A 12252-nucleotide genomic window follows, 5' to 3' on the forward strand; every position below is an offset into this window, starting at 1 on the left:
GAATCTCAAGAACTCTTAAGTTCAAATTTTAACAACTGAGGGTCCGATTCACATCATTTCAAGTCCGTTTCTCACCAAATTTTACAGGCTCAACCTAAATACCATATAAGACATGTACCGAGCTCTAGAACCAAAATACGGGCCGATACCATCAATTTCAAATACATTTAAATTTTCAAAAACACTTAAAATTTCAGTTAAACAATTTTCTTCAAAAATTCGTTTCTCGGGCTTGGACCTCAGAATTCAATTCCGGGCGTACGCCCAAGTCCCATATTTTTCTATGGATCCTCCGGGAACGTCAAATCACGGGTCCGAGTCTGTTTACCCAAAATGTTGACTGAAGTTAACTTAAATTTAATTTTAATTCCAAATTAGCATTTTCATCAAATTTTCACATAAAAGTATTTTGGATATACACTCGGACTGCGCACACAAATCGAGGTGAGATAAAAGGAGGCTTTTAAGGCCTCAGAATACAGAATTTACTTTTAAATCAAGTGATGACCTTTTGGGTCATTACAAAGGGTTATTATGTTATTTCTTTTTTATGTAATTTTAATTTATCTTTTATTTTATTTAATGAAAAAATTTGTTTTTGTTTTAAGTTTTTGCGCATTTTTTTGTAAATATTAATTTTCTTTAAACTCGAAAAATAACAGAGGAAATGAACTTAATAACTTCAGTAGGAATTAACAAAAACTCATCCGAAAATTACATATTGCAGGACAAAATATTAAGCATGTGTTTAGCAAATGAACTAAAAAACTTCAGCATACTAAAAAATATATGAAAAATACTTTACATATTCCGGAAAACTTAAGCATTTTTTGGTATGAAGTTTTACCAAAAAATCATAATAAAATACATAGTGCAGGAGGAAAACATCAGCTCTTTTTGCTGAAGTTTTCAAGAATGAACTACACAACTTCAGCACTTTATGCTGAAGGTTTTGTGCAATATGTAATTTTAATTTATGTTTTATTTTTACCCAGTGGAAGAGGGAAACTTCAGCTCGTTTTCCTGAAATTTTTAAAGATGAACTAAACAACTTCAGCATATCATGCTGAAGTTTTTGTGCAATATGTAATTTTAATTTATGTTTTATTTTTACTCAGTGCAGGAGGAAAACTTCAGCTCGTTTTGCTGAAGTTTTTAAAAATGAACTAAATAACTTCAGCACTTTATGCTGAAGATTTTGTGCAATATGTAATTTAAATTTATGTTTTATTTTTTACCCAGTGGAGGAGGGAAACTTCAGCTCGTTTTCCTGAAGTTTTTAAAGATGAACTAAACAACTTCAGCATCTCATGCTGAAGTTTTTGTGCAATAAGTAATTTTAATTTATGTTTTATTTTTACCCAGGAAGAAAACTTCAGCTTGTTTTGCTGAAGTTTTTAAAGATGAACTAAACAACTTCATCACTTTATGCTGAAGTTTTTGTGCAATAGTAATTGTAATTTATGTTTCAGCTTGTTTTCCTGAAGTTTTTACATATGAACTAAATAACTTCAGCTTGATTACACTACAAAACAAATACTTCAGTATATGTAAAAACTCAGCTTGTTTAGCAAATAAACCAAAAACTTCAGCATATTATGCAGTGGAAAACTTCAGCATATTTGAATTTGTCGGATTAGAATGTTAGAATTCAACGTGAAACAGATTTAGAATGCAAATTCATTCATTAGTTTAATCTATCAGTGAAAAGTTCATGTTTCATCCGTCAAACAACTTCAATCAATCAATCAGAAACATATATTCAAGTGCGAATTACGAAAATAATTATAGAAACATCTATCATGAAATCAATCAGTTTCAAAAACTATTTTGAATTTTGAAGATGAATTGGAATACTTACAATGTATTTTGTAATTTTGAATTTGGAATTTGAATCTGGTTCAAATTTCTGGTTTGCGAGAGGCGATCTGAGGAGAGACGGGGTGATGAGGAGAACCATAAATTGATTTATGCGTGATGCATCTTCTATATGTTTTGTCAGGGGTATAATGGTCATATTATTACTAATTTTTTGTTAGTTGGCTACCAAATCAATAGTTTTTAAAAATAGGGTACATGTTAAAAGGTGGCATAAATATAGGCTATGGCTGCAAATCGCCCAACAATATGTAGCTAGTATTCTTTCTATTTTTTGTGTGTTTCGAGTTGATGTAGATTTTGAGTGATATTTTCTTTTTCTTTTTTTTTTTTTTGGTTTCTCACTTAGTATTCGCATTGAAACCCGACTAAATTCATATTCACGCTAGGAAATCTCATACTAAATTTTCACTCACGCAATCTTGATATAAATTGGTAACGAAAGATAAACATATCCATGTAATTTGAATGCAACAACTTATTTTCATACTAGTATTACAATTATTCAGGGTTTATATAAAACGATTGTCATATCTTAATTTTGCTCAAACTAATTAAAACCAGAACATAATTCACTTCCTGAGATGAAATTCTACTAATTTCCATGAGGCAGAAGGCGAACAGGAAGGCCATGCATTGGCACAGGAGAAGCATGGAACACAATCTTCTCATCTGGAATAACCTTTTCAAGTTTAAACCTTTTGACCACATTGTGCATCAACACTAGTACTTCCAGTCGAGCATACTCTTTTCCAGGGCACATCCGAGGTCCTCCCCCGAAGGGTATAAACGTGTAGGGTGCAGGTCCACTCCCCTCAAACCTCGTTGGATCAAACTTTTCAGGATTAGAGAAGTATTTCGGATTCTTATGTGTTGAGTGCACTGACCAAAATGTCTGTAAAAAACATGTCATTTTCACAAACCCCGTATATATTATAGATATAGATAGGAATGAAGATAGCTAGTAACAAAATGAAAGTATTTAATTTTGTACCTTCCACCCTTTTGGAATGGTAAAACCTGCATATGTAGAATCAGTGATTGTTTCTCTAAAAGCTCCTTGAGCTGGTGGAGTTAGCCTTAGTGATTCACGTGCTACATTCCAAGAATACTTCATCTTCTCAATGTCTTCCCAACTTAGCAACTCATCTTCTCCTTTTGACTTTGCTATTGCCATTTGTTCTGTCATCAAACAATATTTTTTGTCATGTGAATATATTCGACATATAGTCTGTTTGGCCAAGCTTTTAACATCAGCCTATTTTGAGAAGTGTTTTTTCTGAAAAACAGTTCTGAAAAATAATTAGTGTTTGGCCAACCTTTTAAAAATTGCTTCTAAGTGTATTTTTCTCAAAACAGCTTTTCAAAAGTATGTTTTTTGGGGAGAAGCTAATTTTTTCTACTTCTCTAAAACTACTTTTGCTTCTACTCAAAAATAAATTTTTTTTCATCTAAAAGCTTGGCCAAACACTTCAATTTTGGAAAAAAATACTTTAGACCACGGAGAAGCTTGGCCAATCAGGCTAGTAGATTTGTCCACCAATTTAAGTACTTTACCTATTTATGAATTAAGTATAGTAACATTTAGATTTTCATTTTCCAAAGACATGTTTAATTTACCCTTGTAAACTTGATCGTAGACGTGGGGAAGTTCAGCCAGATACTTCAAAACACTAGTGGCTGCACTACTAGTAGTCTCAAAGCTCGCCACTAGCATTCCTATTAGATTGTTGGAGATCTCCATTTCACTCATAAACCTTCCATTTTCATCAGTAACAAGCAACATTTTCGACAACAAGTCTCTGCCTCCTGCTATTGTCTCCTTATTCTCCATTTGTAATTCCTTTCTCCTCTGTGTAATGATCCTCATAAGTTCAACCCTCACCATTTTCCCGCCTTTGATAGCGCGATTATAAGCTGTTCCGGGCAAATCAATAGGCATAGAAAATATTCCATTTGTAACAAGAGTGAAAGGATCAGCTAACCTTTTTATTTCCTCAGGATTTACCAAACTCATGAACAATCGACACGCCAAATCAAATGTGTACTTCTTTGACAATGGGAAAACCTTGACTACTCCATTATTAGGAATCCAATTTTCATCTAGATGATCTCGGGCCATTGAATCCATAACTGGAATGTATTGTTTTAGAGCCTCAGGCTTGAGAATATCGTGGAGAAAACCGCGTTGTAAAGCGGATACTTCTTTCAATGAACTCTCAGCAAATTCAGGGAAAAGCAATGCCTTTTTCATGGATTTTGGCCACCAGGATGTGAGAAGTTTGTTCTCATTTGAGAATAAGAACTTATTCCCTTGTGCACCACAAAACACAGCCATTTTCTCTCCCATGATTGATGTTTGGAACACTTGAGGTGAGTACTTTTCCATTCTTTTTTTGATGAATTTCTCAGGACCTAATAAGGCAAACTCCATATTTTCTCCTAACAATGGCCATCCAGATGTTCCTGGTGGAAGTTTTTTGCTATTCGAATGGCGTTTACGAAGGAAGAAGATGAAAGTGAGAGATAGAGGAAGAAATAGCAGAGCTAATAGGTAAGAAATCATGGCTTCCATTTCTTTTTCTCTTCTTTTTTTGCTATATATTGGAGAAGTGAGTGTACAAGTGCAGATATATATAGGATGTGAAGGGCTTAAGCTAATTGGACAACACCGAAGATAAATAAGACAATTTGAAGGATATAGGATTACTTGAATATGAGAATTGAAGAAAATTTGGAAATACAACAACAACTATTTTTTGGAAATAGTTTAATGGAATTTTTAACATTTTTTGGGCTTTAAATAAACAAGACAAGATTTGCAGAATTAGGAGGTGATTTATACGATTCTCTACTTTGTCTTCTTCTGCCTTAGGATTATATGATATCAATTTTTATTTTTAAAATCATAGCTGTCCACTTTAACCATTTAATGGATCAATTTTTTAAATTGTTTTCTTCATCTATTCTCGATTTTTTTGGATCAGCAAAATATTGGTGATGTGTGTTCTAGCTCTAGGAATGCCAATACAACAATTTTACATCTTGGTTGATTCTTTTTGGGTTAAGATTTTCATACGTTTTTTAAATTATGATTAATTTTTCTATTTTTACTTAACTAACTACTGTAACTTATTTTAGAACTTTTTCTAGTATTCAGAAATTCACTTGCCTGATTAATTCTAAATCACGCTGCATAAGGCTCATTAAAAAAGAAAATACTTCCTCCCGAGAATTTTTCATGTGTAGGGCTCGATCCTAAACCTCTGGCTAAGGATAGAGGTATCTTATCAAGGAGATGTAGATAGGCTAAATACAAAAAATTTAGGATTTTGCATTTTGAGCATCGGTTTATTAAGGACAGTAAAAAATAAGTATGTGTCCAAAATATAGTTTCAACAAGTGACAAACAAGAGTTGTTGCTGGTCGGCATCTTTTCTCCGGTCGACCATACAAATTTTGCCTCTACAGAATTAAATTCCTGTTCTTGATTGCAAAGTTAAAGGTGGAAAATGATTTTCATTCATATATTTGTCTATTATTCCTCTGCTAGAGCTAAGAAATTTCTTTGTTCATCGTTTTGCTACTGCATTGATAGTCCACAATCCACATCTTTCTCTTGCTTTCTAATGTTGGGCTAGCCTTAGTTCCAGGCCTATACCCAAATTTGGGAGACTATCGTCTTGGGCTCGAACAGGTTTATATTTTGAAAAGCCCACCTTTCACTTACAAATTAGGGAGAAATTCAAAAATAGTCAGATTTACAAGTGATCATTAAAAAATAGCCACAGTCTCAAAAGAAATCGAAATTTAGCCACTTTTTATATAAAGATAAATCTGAACGAAAATACTATTTAAAATCTGTAAAATATTCTAGCATAATATACTGGAGTTCCAGTATAATATATTGTTCCAGCATAATAGCTAGAAGTTCATGCACATGTGCTCCAATCTCCAGCATATTATGCTGGAACTTTCCGTGTTGTAGCAAAATAGTGGCTATCTTTCAATGACTTTGCAAGTGCTGGTTATTTTCAATAACTAGTCCGAAAACTGGCTATCACATTCTATTTTTACTATAAATTACGTACAAACACTTTCTTTTTCTTTTGTTTCGTCTTTTTTTGCTATTTATAATAACTACAAGCAAACATACCACTAAGGAGTACGGTGAATGATTGGAGTTCCTCTATCTTTAATTAGAGGTCTCTTGTTCGAGCCTTGCAGATGAAGAATTTCTTCGTAGGAGCACTTTACACCATTAGCGGCTCTACCTGATGCAAATTGAGAAAAATTCAAAAATAGAAGTTGAAAATCCAGAATTAATCGAGCCAGTGGGCTTCGCATACAGGACTGCAATAAGAGTTCAATAGATCTAAAATAAGAGTTCAAGTGGTGAAAGTATTATACTGTATAAGTTCTTTAGTATTATTTTTTCCAGCTCTGAGGGACGTGTCACCACCCTCTCTTCAGTTCTTGTCAACAAATCTAGCACTCTAGGGTTTTTATGCAAACAGTAATCATTTAATGGTTTGTAAATTAATAAATGTTAGTCAAACTAGCCTATTAGTTCAAAACTCTTATCTTCTCCAAATGCAAAATTAGTCATTGGGCCACCTCATTTCTTCATTACCTTACTCTTTGAATTTGTAGCCTATCCATATATGCAAAATTAGTCTTGTAAGCAATACTAACTACTTAGAGTAACTGATGAACAACTAATTATGTAGCATGTTATTTTTGACTTACTTAGCAGAGCAATTTGTGAAAATAAGTTAAAGCTAGTGATTAATTCTTGTTCTTAGGGAAAAAACAAGAATAAAACAAAAACAAAATTATCATTTAATTACTTAATCGTCTTTGCTCTAAGTTTATCTCGCTCTTAAATAGGTCATTGGCACTTCGGGTGTGCATAGTATAAAAAGTCAAAGTTGTGCTGACCCAAATTTCCTAATCGATATGTTAAATTTAGCTTACATAGAGCTCTCTCTTGTGAGTAGCTATTCCTCAAGGGGTATAAAAACTTCAAAGACAATTATTAAAGAGAAAACCGATTATATAGGGTAATAAAGTCTTAATTACATCTAGCTTACCTAAAACTTTTTTGACTTGAAAAAGTAGAATACCTCAACTTGTTCTTGATTTAGACACCCACTCGTGGGGTTGAAAGTTAAAGGCAGAAATAAACAAAACCAATCAATCAATTAAACTTTAGGCGTCTATTCGCCGAGTCTTAAAAGCTTTGACAAATGGACACAAAAAAGCGGAGTAATAATCAAGTCCTCATAAGATGAGCTCGAAGTCATTATCGTAGAGTGAATACTACTCCCTCTGTACTGTTTATTTGTCGTTTAACTTTTTGACATACTTCTCCCACTCTAGAGGATCAAACTAATTAATTTTTGGTGTAAATTCGGGTATAAAATTTTCAAATTTTTTGAAATAAAATTAATATATTTAAAAACTATAGTAGTATAAGTCACAATAGTTCACAATTTAAAATATCTAAAAAGTATTTATAAAAAATTATAATCAAAGAAAGCCTTGTTTGACTCTTCAAATTAATAATAGAGACACAAAAAGTGCAATAGATGGAATATCTATTTTTAAAAAATTATCTAATAATATTAATCATAAGGAACATTTGATTAGAATTCCTTTATTTACCTATTCTCTAAATGAGTAAGTAATAATTGTATGTCGTCTTTAAATAGTATTGCTGAGATCAAACAATTACAAATACCTTTGTAATTTTCTAAAATGAGTATAAGAAATTTTTGGCTAGAGGTACAGATAAGAAAGACAGAAGCATGCAGTACAATGCAAATACATGAACCACTACACATCTTCTAAGTCTCGTACCTCAGGTCGTTTTCTTTTATATATGTACGTTAAGTACCTATTTTAATTAGCTTCGTGTGTGTGTGCGCGTTTGTTTCATTTTTCTTTTCTTTTGGGCATGAGGAATAATGGTGTGGGCACAGCTCGTAGCCTAGTAGATACTTGGTGGCAAATATTATCCGAAATACACACTGATGAGGCAAGTAATTTACACACGAAAGCAACCAAAGTGGCAAGTAACAACGTGGCAGAATAAGTCGGGAGATTCCTTTGTGCCTGTTACGTGCAAATGCACAGTCTAACACCTGTCCTCATATTATATTGGCTTGTCGTGTTTGGGTGATTTTCACTCTGTGGCCATAAATTTATTTCTTTTGAATATCAAATATTATCTTAATATTCCAAATACTGAACTCTAATATTTCAAATAATCATGAACAAAAAACGTGCTAAGACGAAATGGAGAATAGATTTGTCCCTGAATCGAATAATTCAGGGACAGAACTTACTTTCTTGTTTTGTTTTAATTGAATATATTCCCGAACGGGGGCAACCGTTAATTCGGAATGCATTTTGAACAATTCGACTAAGGCAGGGACACTTTTGAACTAAAAAGAAAAGAAAACGAACGATAAAATCGTCACATTTCGTTAAATCTAATAAGGGGAAAATGAGCGGTTTTCCCAACTTTAAATACTTTTCTTTGGACGTCAAGCAAATTAAGTTTGTCCAAATGCCTACTTAACGACTTGTTTGAATGGTTATTACATATTATTTCATTTCATAATATATTGTATTGTATTGTTTTGATGAATATAATATTTAGATAGATTGTATCGTTTACCGTTATTTCATGACGTCATACACCAACAATATGAAAAATAAACTTATAATACTATTAAAAAAAATAGGATACAAGGCAGCATTATTATATAAAAAGTAGGATAAATGATAAAATATGAATATTTAATAATTAGGAAGGGCAAGACTGAGAGAAAAAAATAAGGCGACCACACCAAATTAATTGTTACATAAAATGATACTTTTTATTATTATATAACAATGCATTTAACGTTACGATATTATAAAATTAAATAATAATTAAAATAATATTGTATTTGAAAGTAACGGTAAAGTGCCCATTCGATAACACAGTCGGTAACATTTGTCCAAACAATAAAGTGGGCCTTCGATAAGTCGACCTCTTCCAGGCGTAGCCTGAGCCGTTGGATGCGGCGAGCTTCTTGGTAGCCTCAAATCGACGGATCACATCTATTGATTTGCACACCTTTTTTCTATTTTAAATTTTAGATTCCGCTCTTCTTCAAGTGTTTAATAAAGTTGTGTCTTTTTTTTTTAACGGACATTTCCAAAGGGACACAACTTTTGTCTGTGGTATCAATCTCTTACTTTCACACGGCTTCTTTTGGGATTATTTTCAACGTATAAGCTTTTTTTCTTTTTTTCTTTTTCCCTGAAATGCAGTATGAGTGAGGAGAGTGTGAAATACCTCACAATCCAAATTGATACTTTGAACATATATTTACATTTTAAAAGAGTTAAGATAAGTAATGTACATTACCAGTACAATTAGACGCTTCTAAACTCTCCATAACTTTGCCATATCAAAAGCGATTAGCACTACTTAGTGGAAATATATAAAAGTTAATTCGTGGACGAAATAATATGGGAAGGGGGCTGAGAAACTAATAGTTGTGGAGCTAAACTTTTATCTAAAGTAGAATTAAATGTAATATTTAGAGCGTTGGATAAAACTTTGAAAAATCAAAATCACGACTTGGATAAAGATTCTTAGAACCTAGCTACCATATGGGATTTCACTTTGCCCAACACGTAATCCGAAGTTGAATTATCAGAAGATTATGATGCCTGTGACTTTGTGTTTATGTGTAGGAAAAAATATGCTTGTTTTCGTACGGAATTACACAAGAAATGTAAGAAACGTAACGAGTTATTGTTGTAACAGTTTTATTCACACATTCATAATATTATACTGCTTTGGTCCACCGAATCTCAAAATTTTAGTTCTTGAATTCATTTTTTGAATCCAAAAGTGCCCTATATACATGTTAGTTCCAAGGCTTACATTAATTAAGTAGTATTAATATTTCTTCAACAATTTGCTGGCGGTTCTCGTCAGGGGTGTGCATTCGAATCGGTTTATCGATAAATCGAATCGATTATTTGTTATCGATTTATCGTGATTTTTCGATTTCGATTTCGAAATTTTCCTTATCGAGTTATTGATTTCGATTTTGTCCTCTTCGGTTATCGGTTTATCGATAAACCGATAAGATATACTAAAAAAATTACACTTATTCTATAATACCCTTTCCTTTACCCTAAGTCTCTAACCCTATTATTTCATCTACCACATTTAAGAAATGATCATATTTAAAGCTCAAGGGAATGAAGTTCAAATTAATGGAAAATATAATTAGCCGTGATGATGTATTTTTATTTTTTTTATACCGTTGGAGTGTTGGTGACATACATTTGATCCCTTACTTTAGTTTAATTGCATGTGCTTGTTGACACATTTTTTATGTTATAAATAGTGTTCGCCTTATTTTAGCTTATTTTGTCTATATTAATTAGGTGTGTTTATAGCAATATACTTTTCGTGAAATTCCGCAAATTTTCTTATTGGTGTAATCAATAAGCCCCAAAAATCGATAAATCGAAATCGAAAAAATCGAAACCTTATTGAAACGATAACGATAAGTATATGTACAAATCGATAATCGATAAGTAATTATCGATAAGGGTTAAAATCGAATCGATAAATCGAATGCACACCCCTAGCTTTATCTTATTTGTCCAACAGCTGCGCCAAAAGTCTCACCTGCAGGCTACTAATTTAAAATATTCACCGTGCATTTTAATTACATGGCGTTTCATTGGCCACTGGCTTTTCTCTGCGGATGTACACAAGAAGGTCAACTGCATATATCTTGTCCCGTTTGTTTAAATTAAAGTCAGTGTCAATTTTTCAAGAGCCGAATTCAAAATTTACCTAAAGCAAAATTTTATAAATTATAAACCTGCATTTTATTGTAGTAATAATCTAAAAGTTCCATTTTCAGGAAACCTAAATTAGTCTTTCAAATCAGTAGATTAATTTAATGAGGATATTCAAAAGTCTATTTTTTTGCTAGTGGACTGTATAAGGGTGTCCAAAATCTATTTCTTTTTATCAATAACAAATAATATCTTATCCTATACATATTGATCACCCTTGACGACACATAGCTTCACCCCTGTTTCAAACCGGTTAACATAGGAAAGGAAGGGATTCAATTTGAATACAAATATTAAAACCTCTAATCAAAGTACGATTATCACATTAATAAAATATAATAATAAAATGAAATATAAAAAAGGAAAAGTACCATATACACGTGCATGAGCTAAGCTCCTACCAAATAATTTCAAGTCGTGGATTTTCATCTAACCTCTACCTAATAAATTCTCTAACCCTTTATTTATAAATATTTCCCAAACTTATCCTCTTACCTATATTCACAGCTTAGCCGTGAGAGAGGAGGTCCTACCAATTTATCCATGTCATACTGGTAATTGACATGTACATGTATGATATATCCCAAAGGATTTTTGCATTAACGTTAGACCTTATTATTTATACATGTTGATTTATTACTAGCCAAAAGTCATCTGGTGCTAAATAATTTTTTGAGAGAATAAAATATTCTTTTTTTTCCAAGTATAAAATGTTACTTCCATTATATCCTTGAAATTTCACTGTTGAATTTTCGAATATTACATAAACTTCCGTTAATTCGTCGAAACGACAAAACCTTTTAAATCAATTTAAACATTATTTAGAAACATAAATAACGTTTATTTGAGAAATTGAATCCATAATTATTTCCTTATGAATAAAAATTTACCTCACCTTGTTTCTTTAGTTTTCTTTTCATTTTTGTTATAAAATGCCCCCACTTAACCAATATCGATTTAATGAGAATTTTGGAAATAATGAAAGTGGATTTACATCAATGACCATATCAATTACTCGAACCTGCACTCCATATCAAACAATAGCAAAAAGAAGGCACCATTGTACACAACTGAATTTTTTTTCTTAATGAGTGTGTTAAAGTCTTAAATGACAAATAAAACGACATGAGAGAACAACTCTTCAAAGCTTTACACACTCTTTAAGAAAGACATTTAATAACTTGATCAAAATAATATTCTAAACCATCATTTATCCTTTTCTTAAAAGTTCAAGTTTAGTTAACACTAGGGTGTTCATGGTTCGGTTTGGCTCGATTTTTGCTTAAAACTAAACCAAATCAATTAAAGCGATTTTTTTAATATTCAAACCAAACCAATCCAATATAGTATAAACATTATCGGTTTCAATTTTATCGGTTTTATCGGTTTGGTTCGGTTTTTGCGGATTTTTTCGGTTTTTAAAGATATAGTTTATAATGCAAAAAAATTGATATAAGTGAGATTAAAAAAATAAAAATAAAAAGGAGATAT

At 32.0% G+C, this 12252-nt stretch overlaps 1 protein-coding gene across 1 annotated transcript; it reads right to left on the reverse strand.

Moving 5' to 3' along the window:
• Nucleotides 1-2310: 2310 nt before the first annotated feature.
• Nucleotides 2311-4550, reverse strand: LOC104219137 (beta-amyrin 6-beta-monooxygenase-like). The gene is made up of 3 exons (XM_009769772.2): nt 3499-4550; nt 2873-3060; nt 2311-2773 (listed from the first exon to the last, which is right to left on the reverse strand). The coding sequence occupies exons 1-3, from the start codon at nt 4451-4453 to the stop codon at nt 2474-2476; spliced, it is 1443 nt and encodes a 480-aa protein (XP_009768074.1). The 5' UTR covers nt 4454-4550; the 3' UTR covers nt 2311-2473.
• Nucleotides 4551-12252: the final 7702 nt, after the last annotated feature.

The sequence above is a fragment of the Nicotiana sylvestris genome, chromosome 2, assembly GCF_000393655.2.
Source record: "Nicotiana sylvestris chromosome 2, ASM39365v2, whole genome shotgun sequence".
Lineage (NCBI taxonomy): Eukaryota > Viridiplantae > Streptophyta > Magnoliopsida > Solanales > Solanaceae > Nicotiana > Nicotiana sylvestris.

Coding starts and splice junctions, on each gene's coding strand:
- LOC104219137 (XM_009769772.2), bottom strand. CDS start 4,453: ATGGAAGCCATGATTTCTTACCTATTAGCTCTGCTATTTCTTCCTCTA. Junction 3,061..3,498: donor CTACGATCAAGTTTACAAGG/GTAAATTAAACA, acceptor GTTTGATGACAG/AACAAATGGCAATAGCAAAG. Junction 2,774..2,872: donor CCATTCCAAAAGGGTGGAAG/GTACAAAATTAA, acceptor TGTTTTTTACAG/ACATTTTGGTCAGTGCACTC.